The sequence below is a fragment of the Pelodiscus sinensis genome, chromosome 4 (assembly GCF_049634645.1).
Source record: "Pelodiscus sinensis isolate JC-2024 chromosome 4, ASM4963464v1, whole genome shotgun sequence".
NCBI classification, from domain to species: Eukaryota; Metazoa; Chordata; order Testudines; family Trionychidae; genus Pelodiscus; species Pelodiscus sinensis.
The window spans coordinates 133,765,946-133,787,865 of NC_134714.1; the positions used below are offsets into that span (position 1 = coordinate 133,765,946).

At 60.0% G+C, this 21,920-nt stretch overlaps 2 protein-coding genes across 4 annotated transcripts in view; both read right to left on the reverse strand.

Annotated features, from left to right (window-relative positions):
- The window catches only part of LOC102462304 (perforin-1-like), a 113,657-nt gene that overhangs the window by 65,030 nt on the left and 26,707 nt on the right, over positions 1–21,920 (reverse strand). The window lies entirely within an intron of this gene.
- LOC106732762 (perforin-1-like) overlaps positions 1–21,920 on the reverse strand; it is a 68,645-nt gene that overhangs the window by 5,809 nt on the left and 40,916 nt on the right. The window contains exons 1-3 of one of the 3 annotated variants that reach the window (XM_075928686.1): positions 15,727–15,833; positions 13,183–13,747; positions 10,020–12,562 (exon numbers count right to left, since the gene is read on the reverse strand). In XM_075928686.1, the coding sequence (XP_075784801.1) occupies positions 11,449–12,562; positions 13,183–13,694 (1,626 nt within the window). In that variant the 5' untranslated portion in view covers positions 13,695–13,747; positions 15,727–15,833 and the 3' untranslated portion in view covers positions 10,020–11,448. Of the gene's footprint in view, positions 1–10,019; positions 12,563–13,182; positions 13,748–15,726; positions 15,834–21,920 lie in introns of those variants that run through there. The other 2 variants (XM_075928681.1, XM_075928682.1) reach the window with 2 other exon arrangements.

Genomic DNA, 21,920 nt, shown 5'->3' on the forward strand with positions numbered 1-21,920 from the left:
GCCCTGGGGGGCGGGTGCGTGAGGCGCCCTTCAAGGCTCTGCAAAGGCAGTGGAGGGGGGGTGTTACACCCATGCCAAGAGGGTGACCTCAGAGCATCTGCCGCCTCCTGTGCCCCCCCCCGAGTCCCACTTTCCTGATGCACCACCTGCCCAAGGCCTCCCCCCATTCCCTCACTGTCCCAGGAGGGATCCCCACCCCACTGTCCCAGGACTGCGATTGGTGGGTTTGGTTCCTACAGCGTAAACAAAACTGAAGCGCCAATTGGAAGCTGAAAGTAAAAATCTTCCAGGGACGCTGGCTCCAGCCCTGGCATTTCCCTGAAACCGCCCAGCTGCAGGGCGGGGTGCTGGGGCAGGGGGGCACACAGAGCCCAAAGGTCACCGGCCTTCCCCTGCTGAGCCCAGGCCTGACGCACTGCGGGCCGGCGCTGGGGCAGCGCGGTTGCTGCTCGGGTGGTCACAGAAGTGGGGGCCGAGCTCTCGCAGGGCCGGGAAAGGACAGATCCCAGGCTGTCGGCCCAGCCCCTGCGGCCAGCCCAGAAGCTGCCTGTGTCCCTGGTAGCCCCAGGCCGGATGGAGGGAGCGCGCTGGCTGCAGCACCTGTAGGCGGCCGGTGAGGACTCCCCCTGCAATCGCCAGTTGGCTGCCAACAGCGGATCCTCCCGCCCACCCGGCCTCATTCCTCACCGCCGGTTGTCTGTCTGCAGGGCTGGGGTGGCCCATGATTAGGGTTGCCAGTTGGCTGAAAGAAAAATACCGAACACGCTGCCCCCCCCCCAAAAAAAACCAACGGGAAAAAATTTGTTGAAGGAAAAAAAGGGGGGGGGGGGAGACCAAAGTTATTGAGCAAAAAAAAAAGACTCCAAGGACCTGGATCACTGCTAGTGGTTACCGGGTAGTCATTAAAAAAACCAAAACCCGGACACACTTCATGTGCAGGGGGGAGCAGGCGCCAGGAAGGGAGCGGTGCTGGCTGGAAAGGGGAGGCCTGGAAACGGTTAAAGCGGTGGAGGGGGGCAATGGGGCTGGTCGGCGAAGGGGAGGCCAGCCGGGAGGGGTCAGGGCTGGCCGGGAGTAAGGGGGGGCAGGAAGCACAGTTGGGGGGGATCAGGGGCCGTGAGGGTGGCCAAGAGTAAGGGTGGGCAGGAATCAGAGCTGGCGGGGGGAGGGGAGGTGCGGGGGCGCTGGCTGGGGAGATTAGGAAGAGGAATGGGCCAGCGGGAAGCAGAGCTGGGGGGGTTGGTGGCTGGCCGGGAGGAAGGGGGGCAGGAAGCAGAGCTGGGAGGGTTTGGGGGCTGGCTGGGAGGAAGGGGGGCAGGAAGCAGAGCTTGGGGGGGTTGGGCGCTGGCTGGGAGGAAGGGGGGCAGGAAGCAGAGCTGGGAGGGTTGGGGGCTGGCTGGGAGGAAGGGGGGCAGGAAGCAGAGCTGGGAGGGTTGGGGGCTGGCCGGGAGGAAGGGGGGCGGGAAGCAGAGCTGGGGAGGTTGGTGGCTGGCCGGGAGAAAGGGGGGCAGGAAGCAGAGCTGGGAGGGTTGGGGGCTGGCCGGGAGGAAGGGGGGCGGGAAGCAGAGCTGGGGAGGTTGGTGGCTGGCCGGGAGGAAGGGGGGCAGGAAGCAGAGCTGGGGGGGTTTGGGGGCTGGCTGGGAGGAAGGGGGGCAGGAAGCAGAGCTGGGGGGGGTTGGGGGCTGGCTGGGAGGAAGGGGGGCAGGAAGCATAGCTGGGGGAGTTTGGGGGCTGGCTGGGAGGAAGGGGGGCAGGAAGCAGAGCTGGGGGGGTTTGGGGGCTGGCCGGGAGGAAGGGGGGGAGGAAGCAGAGCTGGGGGGGTTTGGGGGCTGGCCGGGAGGAAGGGGGGGAGGAAGCAGAGCTGGGGTGGTTGTGGGCTGGCCGGGAGGAAGGGGGGCAGGAAGCAGAGCTGGGGGGGTTTGGGGGCTGGCCGGGAGGAAGGGGGGGAGGAAGCAGAGCTGGGGTGGTTGTGGGCTGGCCGGGAGGAAGGGGGGCGGGAAGCAGAGCTGGAGAGGTTGGGGGCTGGCCGGGAGGAAGGGGGGCGTGAAGCAGAGCTGGGAGGGTTGGGGGCTGGCCGGGAGGAAGGGGGGCAGGAAGCAGAGCTGGGGAGGTTGGTGGCTGGCCGGGAGGAAGGGGGGGCAGGAAGCAGAGCTGGGGGGGTTGGGGGCTGGCCAGGAGGAAGGGGGGCAGGAAGCAGAGCTGGGAGGGTTGGGGGCCGGCCAGGAGGAAGGGGGGCGGGAAGCAGAGCTGGGGGGGTTGGGCGCTGGCCAGGAGGAAGGGGGCAGGAAGCAGAGCTGGGGGAGGGTTGGGGGCTGGCCAGGAGGAAGGGGGCAGGAAGCAGAACTGGGAGGGGTTGGGGGCTGGCTGGGAGGAAGGGGGTGGGAAGCAGAGCTGGGGGGGTTGGGGGCTGGCCAGGAGGAAGGGGGTGGGAAGCAGAGCTGGGAGGGTTGGTGGCTGGCCAGGAGGAAGGGGGCAGGAAGCAGAGCTGGGAGGGGTTGGGGGCTGGCTGGGAGGAAGGGGGTGGGAAGCAGAGCTGGAGGTTGGGAGCTGGCCAGAAGGAAGGGGGGCGGGAAGCAGAGCTGGGGGGCGTTGGAGGCTGGCCAGGAAGGAGGGGGGCGGGAAGCAGAGCTGGCGGGTGTTGGGGGCTGGCCAGGAAGAAGGGGGGCGGGAAGCAGAGCTGGGGGGAGTTGGGGGCTGGCCCGGAAGAAGGGGGGCAGGAAGCAGAGCTCGGGGGGGTTGGGCGCTGGCCGGGAGGAAGGGGGCGGGAGCAGAGTTGGGGGGGTTGGCGGCTGGCCGGGAGGAAGGGGACAGGAAGCAGAGCTGGAGGAGTGTGGGGGCTGGCCAGGAGGAAGGGGGGTGGGAAGCAGAGCTCGGGGGAGTTGGGCGCTGGCTGGGAGGAAGAGGGTGGGAAGCAGAGCTGGGGGGGGTTGGCGGCTGGCCAGGAGGAAGGGGACAGGAAGCAGAGCTGGAGAGGTTGGGGGCTGGCCGGGAGGAAGGGAGGCGCGAAGCAGAGCTGGGGGGGGTTGGGTGCTGGCAGGGAGGAAGGGGGGCGGGAAGCAGAGCTGGGGGGGTTGGGCACTGGCTGGGAGGAAGGGGGGCGGGAAGCAGAGCTGGGGGGCCTTGGTGTCTGGCTGGGAGGAAGGGGGACGGGAAGCAGAGCTTGGGGGGGGGGTTGGGCGCTGGCCGGGAGGAAGGGGGGTGGGAAGCAGAGCTTGGGGGGGTTGGGTGCTGGCAGGGAGGAAGGGGGGCGGGAAGCAGAGCTGGGGGGGTTGGGCACTGGCTGGGAGGAAGGGGGGCGGGAAGCAGAGCTGGGGGGCGTTGGTGTCTGGCCAGGAGGAAGGGGGACGGGAAGCAGAGCTTGGGGGGGGGGGGGTTGGGCGCTGGCCGGGAGGAAGGGGGGTGGGAAGCAGAGCTGGGGGGATTGGGGGCTGGCCGGGAGGAAGGGGGCGGGAAGAAGAGCTGGGGTGTTGGGGTCTGGCCGGGAGGAAGGGGGGCGGGAAGCAGAGCTTGGGGGGGTTGGGCGCTGGCTGGGAGGAAGGGGGGCGGGAAGCAGAGCTGGGGGGGTTGGGGGCTGGCCGGGAGGAAGGGGAGCGGGAAGCAGAGCTTGGGGGGGTTGGGCGCTGGCTGGGAGGAAGGGGGGCGGGAAGCAGAGCTGGGGGGGTTGGGGGCTGGCCGGGAGGAAGGGGAGCGGGAAGCAGAGCTTGGGGGGGTTGGGCGCTGGCTGGGAGGAAGGGGGCGGGAAGCAGAGCTGGGGGGGTTGGGGGCTGGCCGGGAGGAAGGGGGGCGGGAAGCAGAGCTGGGGGGGTTGGGGGCTGGCCGGGAGGAAGGGGAGCGGGAAGCAGAGCTTGGGGGGTTGGGCGCTGGCTGGGAGGAAGGGCGCGGGAAGCAGAGCTGGGGGGGTTGGGGGCTGGCCAGGAGGAAGGGGGGCAGGAAGCAGAGCTGGGGGTTGGGGGTTGGCCAGGAGGAAGGGGGGCAGGAAGCAGAGCTGGGGGTTGGGGGTTGGCCAGGAGGAAGGGGGGCAGGAAGCAGAGCTGGGGCGGTTTGGGGGCTGGCTGGGAGGAAGGGGGGCAGGAAGCAGAGCTGGGGGTTGGGTGTTGGCCAGGAGGAAGGGGGGCAGGAAGCAGAGCTGGCGGGGGCGGGGAGAGGTGCAGCGGCGCTGGCCGGGGAAGATCAGGAGGGAAAGTGGGGGAGAACCGGCTGGCTGGGAACAGGGGGGGTGAGCAAATCAGCCGGTGGGGAGCGGGACTGGCCTGGGGACTCGCTGCCTGTCCCACGCAGGCTCCCGGTGATGCACGAGCGAGGAGGCTTCCCCTCCCCCTCACACTCAGCTGACTGAGGGCTCCCAGCAGCAATCGCGGCCCCGTCTCCCAGCTGGGACTCCCAGCCACTCCCCCGCCCCTGCCAGACTTCCGGTGCGCAGCCGGAAAATCAGAAAATACCGGACACTGCACACTGCACACTGCACATGTCCGGTCTTTTCTGATGTATTTTACCGGAGAGATCGCACAAATACCGGACTGGCTGGCACAATACCCTACCCATGATGTGGACAAGGGAAGACAGACACGCCCCGGTGGCCGGGCCCTGGGAAGGCTGGCAGGGGTGGCAGGTTTGTATAATTTTTGGTGGTGCCCAGTATGGGTCTAGTTCCCCATCCCTACCCCTCCACCCACCCTGTAAGCCGATATATATTTTATTAAATAATGTAAAAACGGACTGGAAACTGTAAGCGTTTAACGGTTTCCCTTTATTGCACAATATCACTATCATAAGAAAAAATGATTTAAATAAGAATTTCAACGTTATTAATACTCTTTTGAAGATGGAAACAACCAAGCACTCTTTGATCCATAACCCTCAAAAGCAAATACTTTCCAAAATTAAAACAAATATAGCCCTGTCTTTTGCAATGTTCTTCAGGTCTCCACCTTTCTGGGAGAGTAGGAGGTGGTTTTTCCATATATAACAGATTTTGGAACAACATTCAGTCATTGGAGGAAGTTGGTTTTACTAAGTTTTTTTTAAATAAATGACAAAGATTGAGTACGGTCTACGTGCAGAATTCATATTTATACCTTCTTTATAAAAAAAACAACAAAACACTCCCGAGTATAAGTTAGCTAGTTTGGCACGTTTTTTCTTGCATAAGAGTTTTGCTATGGCTTGTAGATTGCTATCAAAGTGCATGTTGGAATAACATTGAAATATTTATTAGAAACTCTTTGTTCATTTTTTCGCTGGTAAATACTTGGACCTCCCATCTTTCTGTGAATATTATCTACAGCATCTGAAGTCATGGCCCTAGAGCAGTGGTCCCCAATCTTTTCAGGTTGTCGGGCGCCAGGGGGCGGGGACACTTGCCCGCCCGGGGGCGGGCCCCCCCCCCAGCCGCATGCCCGGGGGCGGGGCCCCCCCCATAGCCACGCGCCCGGGGCCGGCGCCCCCACCCCCGTAAGCGCCGCGGGGCTAAGGCCGGGGCCAGCGCTGGGGCCAGGGCACGCGCGGCGCCCCCGGGGGCGTGGGTCAGGGTCGGCACTGGCACGCGCGTCGTACCCGGGGCCAGGACCGGCCATGCGCCCGGGGCTGGCACCTGCCAGCCCAGATTGCTCCGCGGGCGCATGTAAAGAGGCCGGCGGGCGCCATGGCGCCCACGGGCACCAGGTTGGGGACCACGGCCCTGGAGCATGTGAAACCCATCTGTAAGGCCTTTAAAAGCTCAGTTAGCTAGAAATATGTTTAAAAATTCCAGTTAACAAACATACATTGTGGCAACAGACTTGATTAATGCGAACCATCTTTTTATTGCTAAACTGTATCCTTGTACTTATCACTTTTTAGTTAAGTGGTTAGCATGTTGTTGCAAAGTGTAGGCTTCTATTTTATTTGGATGACTATCTAGTGTTTTTATCCAAGAGATAAATGTGACAGACAATAGTAACTCCAGATGTTCTCATGTTGCAGGTATTGTCACATACATTCTGCAGGTATGTTAGGATGGGTGGTTTTGGATATGTTATATGTTCTGTTATGCTGTGTATATTTGCCCACTGTAACCATGATAAATTGCTCTTTTGAGACTGCCATTCTAATCAAGCTTAAAAGATCCAACCTCAGGGTCCCCAAGGATGCCAAAGCATAGATGTTGCCAGACCTGTCAGTCCCAGATTAGAAAGGTTCAACCTGTGGTCGGTTTTTTACTTTTGCATAATTTGAAGATCAAAACTTACAGAATTAATGTTTTAATGACTCCTCATGATCATAGCATGCACTGTATTCTAACCCTTCAACCCCCCTTCCCATCAAAAGAAAAGTCGTAAGTATTTGCTCAGTGAAAATGAGAAGTCTGCAAAGTTTTTTTATCAAAACTCCTACAAGTGAATTCCTACATAATTTTCACACAAACAAAAAGACAGCATCTTCAGTCATTGCCTGCATCTTACTTGGGTCTTCAAAAGAGAACTCTTTAACATAGTAAGTGAATCCAGGAAAGAAACACTGTCTATAATTGACTCTTTCCATCGCTTTTTGTCCCTCGCTGTCTTTCACAGAATCTCTTTTGTTTACTAGATCTCCCAAAGTTCTTTTACATGATATAAAGCCACTTTCTTCTGCTTCCAGTGATGTCTAATTGATCATGACAATAATGTCACCATACCATTGTGCCTGCATGGATGTTCCATAACTGATGTCTGTATTCAAACCAAGAGTGTACTGAGTGTGCGGTAACAAGGCATATTTAATTCTTCCTCCCTCATGGAGCGGATCCTGCTACTTGGCCTGGCTAGAGCCACCTGTAGTTTACCGCCCCCATCTTCCCAGTGGAAAGATTAGAAATGTAAGAGACGCTAAGACAGATGTTGAGAAAACTTGTCCTCTTACTTGGTGGGCTGTGAACGATTGGACAGGCGCTTGTGCGGGGTTTCCCTTTGCCTGTGGAGGGGCCACTTATTGATTAGGAGAAGGAATAATGAGACTCCACGGGGTCTTAGAGATAATGGCAAATACCACTGCCGATGCCTTAATGGACTTGGCAACTGAGCAGAAGAAAATAAGGCAGATGGTTCTTCAAAATCGCTTGGCGTTGGATATTCTGTTGGCCTCTCAAGGAGGAACATGTGCCTTAATTGGGCAAGAGTGTTGTGTGTATATTCCTGATGTTGATAATGCCACTTAGGACAGAGCAAACCATCTTATGCAGATAGCAAGGGACCATGGAGGAAAAAAAGGGATTCCCGGTGGAGCGACCTGTTTAGCTGGTTTCCAAATGCAGGTGGTTTGCTCCATAACTTACTTCGTAGCGCTGTCATTATTATTTGTAGCTTGGTAGCTTTTTATGCCATAATCCGTTGTGGATGTTGGATGGGTACTAAGATGTGCTCCGTCAAGTAGTAATTGTTGCAGTATGTCCCAGGAGTCCCTTTGTGGTACTCTAGGGACAAAGGGGGGACTGTTAGGCCCTAGAGAATTGGGCCCAGTGCAGTTATGTTAAGACAGATCAAGGAAAGAGGTTAACAAAGGTTCCCGGGTAGTCCCTGAGCAGAACTAGAGACATGGTTCAAGCAAGGGGCGCTCCCTACATACTTGCTTGAGTTGCAGAAGTAAAATAAGTGAAAGGCTGCATTCCTATACCGGTTGTGATGGGAACAGCTAGTTTGAGAACTGATAAGGTAACTCCTGTTTCTGTTCTCACCCTGATCTTAACGAACTGTCTCTGCCCTCTGTTGTTTTAACTCCCCGTCTCCTTGTTGTTTGGTACTTGCCTTCTGGGCTGATAAGACAGCTGCTGACGTATTATGAATTGCTTAAGGCCATGAAGTATACACATTAACACTAGAAGCTTCAAATTAATTATGGGGGGGCTGAGATGCTTGGGCAAATGTTTTATGATGCGACAGAACGGTATATAATCTTACTTGATTCTGAAATGGTGGCTGGTTCACTTGGGAGATGGGCTGCTCTCTATTGAAGTGCGCACTATTCAATAAAGAGCTTGTGATTAGACCTTGCTGGTGTTGCCTGTCTCTTTGTGGTCAGACAATGAACGGAGGCCGTCTGGGTTCAAGTCCCTGACACCCTAGTGTCAGGTTGATATTTGGCTTCAGTGTGTACATTTCTGAGTGTGAAAGTGTTAGCTTCAGTTATTGTGATTTTAAGTTCACTAATAGAAAGTTCAAAGTTGGCTTTGTACAATTATCTTTATTTGAATTAGACCTACTTTAAAACACAAAGACGACTTTTTCCTGATGCTTGCTTCCAAAAAAAAGGCCCTTTACTGGCAGCCCAATCCCCCTTCAGTTTCTCTTCAACAGGACAGAGCTTTGGTCTCTCTGGCCTCTGGCGATTGTCTCTTCACACATACTTGTTACTTCATCACCTTTTCCGTCTGGGCTATTCCCCTTAACTGAATGATTCATTCAAGGAATGACCAGCAAACAGAAAGAACAGGCTGTCCTAGCCTCAGTCCATTGGTGAGCACGGCCCCCGGCTCTGAATATTCCTGGAACATGGGCGCAACCAGCTCATAAAACTCACCACCCATGAAGGCTGGGGGTGGCACGTGGCAGCCTGACTTGTCCCCACTGTCCCAGGAGGGATCCCCACCCCCACTGTCCCAGGAGGGATCCCCACCCCCACTGTCCCAGGACTGCGATTGGTGGGTTTGGTTCCTACAGCGTAAACAAAACTGAAGTGCCAATTGGAAGCTGAAAGTGAAAATCTTGCAGGGACGCTGGCTCCAGCCCTGGCATTTCCCAGAAACCGCCCAGCTGCAGGGCGGGGTGCTGGGGCAGGGGGGCACACAGAGCCCAAAGGTCACCGGCCTTCCCCTGCTGAGCCCAGGCCTGACGCACTGCGGGCCGGCGCTGGGGCAGCGCGGTTGCTGCTCGGGTGGTCACAGAAGTGGGGGCCGAGCTCTCGCAGGGCCGGGAAAGGACAGATCCCAGGCTGTCGGCCCCAGCCCCTGCGGCCAGCCCAGAAGCTGCCTGTGTCCCTGGTAGCCCCAGGCCGGATGGAGGGAGCGCGCTGGCTGCAGCACCTGTAGGCGGCCGGTGAGGACTCCCCCTGCAATCGCCGGTTGGCTGCCAACAGCGGATCCTCCCGCCTACCCGGCCTCATTCCTCACCGCCGGTTGTCTGTCTGCAGGGCTGGGGTGGCCCATGACATGGGTAAGGGAGACTAGACACGCCCCGGTGGCCGGGCGCTGGGGAAGGCTGGGGTACCGTGTGGCAGCCTGACTATCACAGCCACCCGGCAGGGCTGGGGCCGGGGCTACAGCATGGCAACCCCAGGCCTCCAAGTGGCCAGCAAGGCTCAGGCTGGATTGGCCGGGGCCGGGGCTGCGGATTGCCTTCCCCATCCCGGCCTGTGCTGCAGGGGACGGCCGCCATTCAGGTAATGTTGGATCCTCCGGCGTTCTCTGCAGACACAGCGCAGGAGTTGGGGGGGAGCTTGTCACCCCAGAGGTGATGGGGCCGGTGGAGCGAGCGCTGTGCTCCCTGCTTCAGACTGGGTTTCCATTTGGGATGCCAGAGAGTTGCCGAACACCTGGCAACCCTATTTCCGTCTCGAGAGGGGAGAGATCAGGGCAGAGCTGCACATGGGGCGGGTTCATGAATCCTTCTCCCACCCTGGTGGGCGTGTGGGGAGAAGACAGGGCCCTACAGGGCCACAGTCCTGAACACATGGAAAGCCCTCGGCTGTCAGGTGTCCAGTATTGACCCAGACCGTACGGTATTTTTGCCTTCTGTCCGGTAAAATAATTCAGAAAATACCAGACACCTGAAATCTCTGAAATTTTCTGATTTTTTCTGATTTGCAGGAGGCAAAAAATAGCAAAAATAATGGCCTCTATGTGTAAAAACCGGACCCCTGGCAACCCTACAGACACTCAGCAACCAGGTTACCCGGTTCTGCAGGACAACTGTCTGGCCTGGAGCCAGAAAACAATATGGCCACCAGCCGCCACCAGCCTGTTAAAGCCAAAGAGCCTCAAAGGCATTTCTTAAAGGGGCCATGATGAATTTTTATTTTATTTTATTTTATTTTATTTTGCTTAATAAGTCTGGGGGTCCATTTTTGTATGTTCAAGAACGTTGGTCTCCCCTTTTTTTTTCTGAACAGATTTTTTCCCCAGGTGGTTTTTTTTGGAAGGGGAGGAGGTCGGTATTTTTGATTAAACTATCTGGCAACCCTAGTAAAGCCCGGCCCCAAGCCCCCCAACTCTCTCAGGACAGACCGTGCCCCCAGCTTGCTACTTTGCTCACAGGCTGCGGTTCCCGACCTGTCCTTGCTTATCGCTCTCCCCTGGACTCTCACTGTGAGTCCACGTCCTCCCAATGTGCCACTCCCAGGACTGGGCCGGCTCTCTAGCTACGGCCTCGCCCGCTCTGAGAGCAACAGGGCAACCGGCTCTCCAGGCCTACGTACGGCCCTCCCCATGGGGCACCCGTCAGCAGGCAGGACACCGGGCTACATGAACCTTTGGTCTGGCACCGTCTGGCTGCTCTGATGTTCGTAACCTCTGAGCTCTGTGACAGGGAAAGGGGGGCAAAGAGGGGCTCCCAGAGCCCTGGCATGGGAGGAATGGGGGACACACAGAGCCCCTGATATGGGGGAAAGGAGTGGGGGGGCACAGAGCCCCGACAGGGGGAGGAAGGAACTCCTGCTGTGAAGGGACACAGGATGCTCTGGAGCTACGGAGATGGCAGGGGAGGGGGTTCCCAGGAGAGGCCCCAGGGGGTGCCAGAGCAGCAGCCAGCAGGGCCCCAGGGGGCAGGGGAGGGTGTTCTCAGGGGAGGCACCAGGGGGCGCCAGAGCAGCAGCCAGCAGGGCCCCAGGGGGCAGGGGAGGGTGTTCCCAGGGGAGGCACCAGGGGGCGCCAGCTTGTGCTGGCAGAACTGGGCCTGGTTTAGTCAAAAGTTGCTTTTATTCTCTGAGCCCAGGGGGCTGTTTTGGGGCTTGTTTCACTGGGGGTCTCGGCTTAGGGCTGTTTGTGCAGGGGCTGAACCGGGGCCAATGCAGACGCCCATCGCTAGAACACGAGACGCCCCCGACCCCCATTCCCGCCCCATGGAGAGAACACCCCGGAATTCGGAAAGGTCCCGTCCCGCCCATTCGACACCCGCTCCCGCCATTCCCTGTCCTGCGCCGGGACAGGCTGCCATGCGGGACGGCGCCCAGCCCAGCCCACGGAGCCCCCAGGGAGCGGCTGGGCTGAGGGTGCCTGTTCTAAAATGAAAGGAACTAGAAATCAAGCCGGTCCCACGTTTATTAGCGTGATGGCGCTGAGGTGGAACTGCACGGTGCAGCAAAACCAGAGCTACTGCAAAGAGTGACGGAATGGGAATACGCACGGCCCTGCGCCCTCGGAGATGGGGGGTTGCTGGGAAAGGAGGGGGCTGTATTTCCTTGAGAGCCTTGGGAACTGCAGCTCAGGCAAGGGGCTGGGGGCTAATGAAATGGAGGGGGGCTGGCTGCGGGCCAGAATTCCTGGGGTCTCTCCCCGTAGCCCCTCACTGGCACGTACTCCTGGCAGCTGTCCCCGCCCAGGTTGGGCCCGCACTCCAGCGAGTAGGAAAACACCACATGGCCCCGTTCCAGGTTGCAGCGGAGCTGCTTGTCCTGGCCGGCCTTGAGGCGGGCGACACATGATCCAATATTGTCGTCTCGAAAGACGTCTTTGTCCCACACTTGCACCTCCAGTTCGGGCTTCTCTGGCAGCGTCACCACCCCGAAGTCCAGGACTTGGTTCCACTCGGGGTTGTCGTTGTCTTCAATGAGGCGGGTCCGCAGCTCCTGCCCTTGGAAGAAGACCAGGACGTAGCCGTCGGTGGGAGTTGAGACATCCCCAAACAGCTCTTTGCCCGACATCACACGAACCTTCAGCCGGGCCAGGCCCCGCCGGAGGGAGCAGCACATGGAGTTGGTGAGGGGGTTCCCAGAGCAGTGGCAAGTGCAGGGATCCAAGGAGTCAAAGAAGCCGCCTTCTGGGCAGCTCCAAGGGCATGTACTCTGCCCCCGCTCAGCCACGTACTCCTTCACTGCCTGCCTCAGCGCCTCCCGCCGGGGGTCTCCCGGCCTCGCCAGGGTGTGGATGGGCCCCAGGGAGAAGGAGACCAGGCCGGGGCTGGCTTTGAGGCTCTGAAGCCAGGCTGAGAATATCATGCTGCTTTGGTTGGTGGAGAAGAGTTCCTGGGTGTGGCTGCTCCCCCCTGTCACCTCGATGCGCTTCTCCATGTAGGGCATCGGGGAGCTCAGCCTGCCCTGGCTGCTCGGCTCGTGGGCGTGGGAGCCAGCGGGAAACTGGTTCAATCCCAGGTCTTTGAAGAACTTGGAACCCAGGTTCTCCCTGTTTTCAGTGTCTTGCAGCCCGTCCAGTACTGCCCGGCAGGTCGGGATGGCCATCAGCTGCTGCACCCGCCCGCCCAGCACTGCCTGGCTCAGATAGTGGGTGCCGTACGTGGCCAGGAAGGACCGGTATGTGTCAGGTTTGTAGCTCGGTGGAAGGAGACGCAGGGCCTGGGAGAATTGTGGTGCCAGCCGGGGCTCATGTGTGAGTCTCAGTCTGCCCAGAAGGGAAAGAAAGAGGAGTGATGAGCCAGCTACCGGCCCCTGCTCCTTTCCCTGGAAAAACTGCCCCCACCGCCTCAGTGTCAAATCTGTGGCTTTCCAGCATGGGCCGCTGTGCTGCAGAGTGCAGGGCAGAGGGTTCACTGAGGAATGTGGTGTTGAAGGCACTGTGGAAAGACCCCAGCAGAGAGCGGGGCAGAGGCTCAGCAGGGGGCGCTGTGCTGCAGGGAGCAGGGCGGGGGCTGAGCAGGAGGCGCTGTGCTGCAGGAAGCAGGGCGGGGGCCCAGCAGGGGACGCTGTGCTGCAGGGAGAGGGGTGGGACCCAGCAGGGGGCGCTGTGCTGCAGGAAGCAGGACGGGGGCCCAGCAGGGGGCGCTGTGCTGCAGGGAGCGGGGCGGGGGCCCAGCAGGGGGCGCTGTGCTGCAGGGAGCGGGGCGGGGGCCCAGCAGGGGGCGCTGTGCTGCAGGGAGCAGGGTGGGGGCCCAGCAGGGGGCGCTGTGCTGCAGGGAGAGGGGTGGGACCCAGCAGGGGGCGCTGTGCTGCAGGGAGGGGGGGGCCCAGCAGGGGGTGCTGTGCTGCAGGGGGCGGAGCAGGGACCTATCAGGGGAGTCTCACCTGTAATACACACAGGACACCTCATTGAGCACAAACATGTACTTGTCCTGCTGCTCCTTCTCGTAGGCGAAGCTGGCGAGCGGGGATCGCGACCCCCCCAGGGCCAGGTCTTCTGCCTCCTCCATCAGATCCAGCCCCTTCTTCCAGTCGCTGGTCACAGCCGATGCCACGGCCTGGGCCACGGCCACAGCCGACTCCTCCACCGAGCTTCTCACCTCCTGTTTGCAGGCAGCGTTTTCCTTCCAGTCCACCACGGCCAGCGGCACCTTCCTGTCCTGCTGCGGGGTCTGGCACAGGGTGCAGGTGCCATCAGGGCCCTGCCACAGGCTGGTGTCCAGCAGGGAGGCCTCCGTCCAGCCCAGCGTGGTGATGTCGATGCCCTTCCCCACCAGGCTGTGCCAAGGCATCGAGGGCGTCGTCTCTCTGCACTTCTCAGCCGTGGCGGTGTAGCAGTGCGGGGAGACTCCAGGGAGAAAGAGGAGGAGCGGGATGAAGATGCTGCATCTCAGCATGGCTGGTACCAGGGCGCCCTCACCAGGGAGCGGCTTCCAGGTTCTGAGCCTCCCTAATGGGAGAGAAACAGAGAGAGTCTTCATTAATGGGAATCTAGTGGCAGGGAGTTCCGCAGGCACCACACACGCTACCAGCATCCCAGAAACATCCAGGCTGCTACAACTCTCCCTGCATGTGAGAGGAAAGATTCCAACAAGCTATGTTAGAGCCGGCCTACCCCTCTGAATCTAACAGAGAATTGCTGCTGGGTGAGAGCAGTGCAGGGGCTATGACACACACAACCTGACAGTTCTGGTTCTGTGCACTAGGGGGCGGTTAGTTTTGCTGTGTGTGGGAGGGGACGTAAAACACACAATCCCACGTGTGACCCCACATCAGGGGGGGGCGCGGCTGGTCCCACTCCAGAGAGATCTGGGAGTCGCTGCGGAGAGCTCCCTGAAAACCTCTGCAGTGTCTGTCGGAAAAGCTCAGAGAATATTGGGAATGGTTCGGGAAGGAACCGATCACAGACAGAAAGTATCGCACTGCCGCGATTTACAGCCATGGCAGCCCACAGCGTGAACTCCACAGGCCGGCCTGGAGGTCCCATCTCAAAAAGCAACCTTGGATTTGGGAAAGGTAGGGAGAATGGCACCAGAAATGCTTGGAGGGGCCCATCCTTAAGGCGACCTAGGCCATTGGGTGCCAGCAACGCCCCCTGCCCTGGGCATCCGCCAAACCAGACTCCCCCTGCATAGACAGATCAGTGCACACAAATCAGGCATTAGGAGCGGCAACATACAAAAGTCCTCTGGACACAGTGTGGGTTTGTCTACACTTGCCCCTAGTTCGGACTAGGGAGGCAAATGAAGCAAACTGAAGGTGCTAATGAAGTTTGAAATATCCCGCTCTTAATTAGAAGATTCGCGGCCGGTCGCCATTTTAAAATGCCAGTAGCTCAAATTAACTCGTCACGTGTAGACGCAGGAGTTCGATCCAAAACCCTTCCCTTGAATTCACTGTCACTCGTCGTGCAATGATCTACACACGCCCAGGCAGCAGTTTGCCAATGCCCTGCAGCAGTGTTTCTCAACCTTTTTCAGACCGAGCTTTTTTTTTTTTCAACTCTGTTCTCCATGGCACACCTCCAACTGTCTACGTTTGAAAAACACTGCACTAGGGAATTTCCCACGCACCTTCTCCTGGCACCGGGCATGGCCTGTGTCTGCCCTGAAACCCGACACGCCGGCGCGGGAAAGGCGTCTCCGCAGCTCCCAGGCTCCCGATCTCTCCCGGGAACGGAGCTCAGACCCTGTTCTCGCCTGTGTGTGCCGACCTCTCACCCAGTGCCCCCCCCCCATTTCATAGGGTGGGGTGCAGTGACCGGGGGCCTGTGAGTGTGAGCCGGGGAAGAGCTGAAACACTCGCTGCTCTGGGGGAGCCTGGGGCCGAGCCTTTGGGACTGGCCATTTTTACACCATCAACCACCTTTTCCTCGTCAGATTGGACTGGCTATCGGGGAGGGAGCCCAAGGCCGGGTCCCTTTCAGGGGGCTGTGGGGTTCAGACTGGCCAGTCGGGGAGAGGAACCTGTGTCATTGCTGGCCCGGGGAATGTACGTGCTGGAAATAACCCTGAATTTGGGGATTGTCTGGCCCGTTAATGTCACAGGTTCTGGGGGCACCGCTGAGAGGTCAAGTCAGGGCAAACTCCTTAAAAACAGGGCTACTTCCAGCGCAGGCCTGGGGGTCCTCTCTAAGGCACCGAACCAGCCCCAAAGCGCACTCGTGTTTGCCACACTGCTTCCCCAGAAACCACACGAGCCAACCCCTTCGACACTCCAGCTTCTCCTGTACCACAACCTGCCAAGTCAGCTCTGCAGCGTCTCTGTTGGGGGGGAAGTTCCCTCCTCCGCCCCCTGCCGGGCACCTCCCCTGCCCCCCCCAATCCCAGTCACCCGCTTTGGGCAGGGCCCAGGCCGTGGCTCCCTCTCCCCAGAGCTCCGGGTTTGCCCCGGATCCGTCCCCTGCGTTTCCCCGTGTCCGGCACGTACCTGTTCTGTGCCCAGGCCGGAGGGATCCAGCGCCCAGACTCCCTGCCGCCGGGTTTGCCGGGTGCCCTCTAAATACAGCCCCAGGCGCTGGGGGCTGGTGTTCCCAGGGATGCTCCGCCCCCTCCCCTCGGGCCCCCCCCCTCTCCGCCCACCCCGTGGTGCCTGGCCCAGACACTGACCCTCCCCTCAGCCTGGCTCCTGATTCCTCCCCTCCAGTCCGGGAAAAGGCAAACCCTGACCGGCCGCCCCTCCCCCCACCCCTGGTGAGCCCCCGGCCCCCCCAGAGCCTGGGCAGACCCCCCTCTGCATCCTGTCAGGGCTGGCCGGAGGGGCCCCCCGCCCACCCCAGCCGGCCCAGAGCTCCGCAGTCCCAGGCTGGCTGGTGCCCTGGGGGAGGGGTGCGTGGGCCCCCTCCAGGCTCTGGAGGAGCAGGGGGGGATGCTCCTGACATGGCACGTGGGTGAATGGGGGACAGCTTCCCAGACTTCCTAATTTCCCCCAAGGCCCTGCCTTCCTGCTGCCTCTTCCCACCCCCCACTCTGCCCCTCCCCAAGGCCTCCCCCCATCGCCTCACTGCTCTCCGGCCTGGCTGCTGCAGTCCCTGTGCGGCGTGTGCCCAGGGCACCGTGAGCTGCGGGGAGCGCTGGCTCTGGCAGCCCCAACCCCGAGGCTGCCCTGCTGCCTGCTCCCCCTCCCGGCCAGCGTCCCCTGGGAACTAAGCGCTTGTGCGGCCCCTCCGGGGAGATGCCCATGCCGCCCACCTCACTAACAACATCTCCAGCACAGTTTGTGTTCTATGGGTGGTGCACCTTGCAGAGGCATCGGCGCACAGAAAAAATTATTCTGCACACAGGTGAAAAACATCCGCCTATAGGTGGAAGACATTAGAGGGAACATTGCTGCCAGCCGGCTGCGCAGCTCGGTTCCTTCCTTCTTTGCCAGCCTCTCTGTCCCCACAGCCCTGGGCACAGCCCTCTCCCCCTCTGACTGACCCGCCCCCCATCCTAAGCTGCCCGGCTCTTCCCCTCGGGGTCCCTGGGTGGGGCCCTGAACCCTCCTCCTCTCTGATCAATTCTTGTATCCTGGATTTAGCTGAGCTTTGGGCTCAGCGGTTTCGCCTGCCTGAGCTGGGCAGGACACGTCCCTGGTGGGTGGGGTCCCCACCCCCACTGTCCCAGGTTGGATCCCCACCTCTGCTGTCCCAGGAGGGATCCCCACCTCTGCTGTCCCAGGAGGGATCCCCACCCCCGCTGTCCCAGGAGGGATCCCCACCCCCGCTGTCCCAGGACTGCGATTGGCAGGTTTGCATCCAACAGCGTAAACAAAACTAAAGAACCAATCGGAAGCTGAAAGTAAAAATTTTCCAAGGACGCTGGCTCCGGCCTCGGCATTTCCCAGAAACCACCCAAGATGGAACAGCACACAGAGCCCAGAAAAGGTCGCTGGCCTGTTCCCCACCGACCCAGCCCCGACGCACTGCAGGGCGGGTGGGGGGGGGAGTGCGACTGACACTGGGGAGGCAGCCGACGTGTGGGCCCTTCCCAGCTCTGTGCAACAGGCCAGCCCAGGGAGCTGTGTGTGGCGGGCCAAGCCCTGGAAGGGATGGCAAAGGGCAGGGAAAAGACAGGTCCCTTGGGTGTCACTGGGCACCAGCTTGTGGCTGATTTGGAGGCTCTCCCAAACAGCAACACGGAAAACCAACCGCCCCCTAGTGCACAGAGTCAGAGCTGCCAGCTTGCGTGTGTCATAGCCCCTGCACTGCTCACACCCAGCAGCGATTCCCTTTGGGATCCGGAGGGCGAGGGGTGGGCAGGCTGTAGCATAGGTTGCTGGCGTTCTCCCGGGAGGGGTGTAGAGGTTGCCGGTTTCGGGGATGCTGCCGGGACGTTGCTAGTTCCAGAGGCATAAAACCAGAGACTCGAAGGCACAGTCTGTCTGTGGATGAGAGTCGGAGGCCCGGCGCTTGAGCTCAGCCCTTTGGTGGAGCAGCAGGAGCAGCCGTGGCTGGGAAGGGTCCGGTCCCATCCTCACGGCTCCCAACCCAGCCCCACTGACACGGACACTCTGGGGCGAAGGAGAACAAGAGAAAAGGGGGAAAGACACAGGAAACTGGATTCCCGCCTGTGGGAAATGAACCCCAAGTCACACTGGTTTGTCCCAGCTCTGGACTGTCTCTGAGCGCGCGGCCGTAGGGTTGCCAGGTGTCCGGTTTTCTACCGGACAGTCCGGAGTTCGGGCCCTCTGTCCGGTAAAAAAATCCCGAAGAAAACAGACGTGTGCAATGTCCGGTATTTCCTGGTTTTCCGGCTGGGCGCGGGAAGGAAGCCTGGCGGGGGTGGGGGGAGTGGCTGGGAGGGGGCGCGATCGGCGCGGGGAGCCCTGGTTGGTGTGAGGAGGAGGAGGGGCAGCGCTGGTGAAGCGCGTGGTGGAGCCGCAGCCGGACTGACTCGCGCGGGACGGGAGCGCCCTGAGATCGGCACAGTCCTGCTCGCCTCAGGCCGATTCGCTCCCCCACCCCCTCCTAGCCGGCCGGTTGGTTGATTCTCCCCGACTTCTCCCGGTCTTCCCCTGCCAGTCCCTCTGCCCTCCCCGCTGCCGCCAGGTCCTGCTAGCCGGTGCCTGCTCCGGATCTTCCCCAGCCAGCCCCGCTGCACCCCCACCAGCTCTGCTTCCGGTGGCCAGTTCTCCCCTCCTCCTCCTCCTGAGCTCACCCGGCCAGCTCTGACCCGCCCGCCGTGCCCCCTGCTGATATCCCACGGCCAGCCCTGTTCCACCCGACCCCCCCCCCCCCGGACCAGCCCTGCTGCCCCCTTAGATCTATATCCCGGCCCTCCCCCTCCCGGCTAGCACCGCTCCCCTCCCGGCCGGTCCCCCACCCCCCATGAAGCATGTCCGGTATTTTATTTATGACTATCTGGTAACCCCACGAGGAGAGGACCAGGGAAGTGTGTGTGTGGGGCGGGGGTCGGATAAACCCTCTGACAGGCTGCAGGAGGCAGCTCCCCAGAAGTGCAGGATCACACTGACAGTGTCCAAAGAAGGGAGCCAGGGAAGCTCCTGATCCCATCCCCGTGGTTTGTTAGTCTCCGAGGGGGGCCGGGCCGGGCCTAGTTTCCAAGTGTTTCCAGTTCCAGACTAACAGGCCGGGATTTATTCACAGTGTCCCTCTGTCTCAACCCGGCAGGCTCTGCGAGCCAGGGCAGGCCTGGCACTGCCAGACACAGCCGCCAGGCGTGGCAGCAGAAATAGGGGAGCTGGTCTCCCTTAAAGACTGGTCCCAACCCACAGCCGCATAGCCAGGGTCAGACTCTAGGTAATGCCTTGCCTGCTCCGAGTGGGGCAGGGGATGGGCTCTCCCGTCCTACGTACGGCCCTCCCCGGGGGGCACCCGTCGGCAGGCAGGACACCGGGCTACATGGACCTTTGGTCTGGCACCGTCTGGCCGCTCTGACGGTTGTAACCTCTGAGCTCTGTGACAGGGAAAGGGGGGAACAAGGGGCGCCCAGAGTCCTGGCATGGGGTGAATGGGGGACGCACAGAGCCCCTGATATAGGGGAAAGGAATGGGGGGGGCACAGAGCCCTTGATATAGGGGAAAGGAATGGGGGGTGCACAGAGCCCCTGATATAGGGGAAAGGAATGGGGGGTGCACAGAGCCCCTGATATGGGGGAAGGGAATGGGGGGGGCACAGAGCCCTTGATATAGGGGAAAGGAATGGGGGGTGCACAGAGCCCCTGATATAGGGGAAAGGAATGGGGGGTGCACAGAGCCCCTGATATAGGGGAAAGGAATGGGGGGGGCACAGAGCCCTTGATATAGGGGAAAGGAATGGGGGGTGCACAGAGCCCCTGATATAGGGGAAAGGAATGGGGGGTGCACAGAGCCCCTGATATAGGGGAAAGGAATGGGGGGTGCACAGAGCCCCTGATATAGGGGAAAGGAATGGGGGGTGCACAGAGCCCCTGATATGGGGGAAAGGAATGGGGGGTGCACAGAGCCCCTGATATAGGGGAAAGGAATGGGGGGTGCACAGAGCCCCTGATATGGGGGAAGGGAATGGGGGGTGCACAGAGCCCCTGATATAGGGGAAAGGAATGGGGGGTGCACAGAGCCCCTGATATAGGGGAAAGGAATGGGGGGTGCACAGAGCCCCTGATATAGGGGAAAGGAATGGGGGGTGCACAGAGCCCCTGATATGGGGGAAAGGAATGGGGGGTGCACAGAGCCCCTGATATAGGGGAAAGGAATGGGGGGTGCACAGAGCCCCTGATATGGGGGAAGGGAGTATAATTTGTTGGACAAAAGTCAACATGGTTTCTGCAAAGGGAAATCCTGTCTTACTAATCTATTAGGCTACGTCTACACTGGCCCCTTTTCCGGAAGGGGCATGTAAATTTCACCAGTCGTCGTAGGGAAATCCGCGGGGGATTTAAATATCCCCCGCGGCATTTAAATAAAAATGTCCGCCGCTTTTTTCCGGCTTTTAAAAAAGCCGGAAAAGAGCGTCTACACTGGCCCCGATCCTCCGGAAAAAGTGCCCTTTTCCGGAGGGTCTTATTCATACTTTGAAAATTTTCAGAATGGAGAGGGGTAACTAGTGGTGTCCCCCAAGGGTCAGGCCTGGGAATAATCTTGTTCAACATATTCATAAATGATCTGGAGAAAGGGATAAACAGTGAGGTGGCAAAGTTTGCAGACAATAGTCAAGGTGGTTAAGACAGAAGCAAACTCGTGGAATGAGGAGTAACGGTAGTTCGGACTAGGAAGCCTAGTTCGAACTACCTAGTTCGTGCCCCGTGTAGCCGCGCTTCGAACCAGCGGGGTTTTAAAAATGGCGGCGCCCCGCTTATGCAAATGAAGCCCGGGAAATTCAAATCCCGGGCTTCATTTGCAAGTGCGGTATGCCTACATTACCCTCCTCGTTCGAACTAGGAGGGTAGTGTAGACATACCCATAGAGACTAGGACTTTTCAGTTTGGAAAAGAGGAGACAGAGGGGGGATATGATAGAGGTCTATAAAATCATGAGTGGTGTGGAGAAAGTGAATAAGGAAAAGTTATTTACTTGTTCCCAACTAGGGCCACCAAATGAAACTAATGGGCAGCAGGTTTAAAACAAATAGAAGGAAGTTCTTCACACAGCGCACAGTCAATCTGTGGAACTCCTCGCCTCAGGCGGTTGTGAAGGCTACAACTATACCAGGGTTTAAAAGAGAACTAGATACATTCATGGAGGTTAAGTCCATCAATGGCTATTAGCCAGGATGGGTAAGGAATGGTGTCCCCAGCCTCTGTTTGTCAGAGGGTGGAGATGGCTGGCAGGAGAGAGATGGCGTGATCATTGCCTGTTCAATTCACTCCCTCAAGGCACCTGGCATTGGCCACTGTCAGCAGACAGGCTACTGGGCTGGAAGGACCTTTGGTCTGACCCAGTGTGGCCGTTCTTATGTTCATATGTGGGCACAGAGCCCTGACATAGGGCAGAGGAGGCCCTCACATGGGGGAGGGAGGAACGGCTGCTGTGACGGGACACAGGGTGCTCTGGGACTACGGAGATGGCAGGGGAGGGCGTTCCCGAAGGAGGCACCAGGGGGCGCCAGAGCAGCAGCCAGCAGGGCCCAGGGGGGCAGGGGAGGGGGTTCCCAGGGGAGGCACCAGGGGGCGCCAGAGCAGCAGCCAGCAGGGCCCAGGGGGGCAGGGGAGGGCGTTCCCAGGGGGGACACCAGGGGGCGCCAGAGCAGCAGCCAGCAGGGCCCCAGGGGGCTGGGGAGGGTGTTCCCAGGGGAGGCACCAGGGGGTGCTAGAGCAGCAGCCAGCAGGGCCCAGGGGGGCAGGGGAGGGCGTTCCCAGGGGAGGCACCAGGGGGCGCCAGAGCAGCAGCCAGCAGGGCCCCAGGGGGGAGGGGAGGGTGTTCCCAGGGGAGGCACCAGGGGGCGCCAGAGCAGCAGCCAGCAGGGCCCAGGGGGGCAGGGGAGGGTGTTCCCAGGTGAGGCACCAGGGGGCGCCAGAGCAGCAGCCAGCAGGGCCCCGGGAGGGGAGGGGAGGGTGTTCCCAGGGGAGGCACCAGGGGGCGCCAGCTTGTGCCGGCAGAACTGGGCCTGGTTTATTCAAAAGTCGCTTTTACTCTCTGGGCCTGGGGGGCTGTTTTGGGGCTTGTTTCACTGGGGGTCTCGGCTTTGGGCTGTTTGTGCAGGG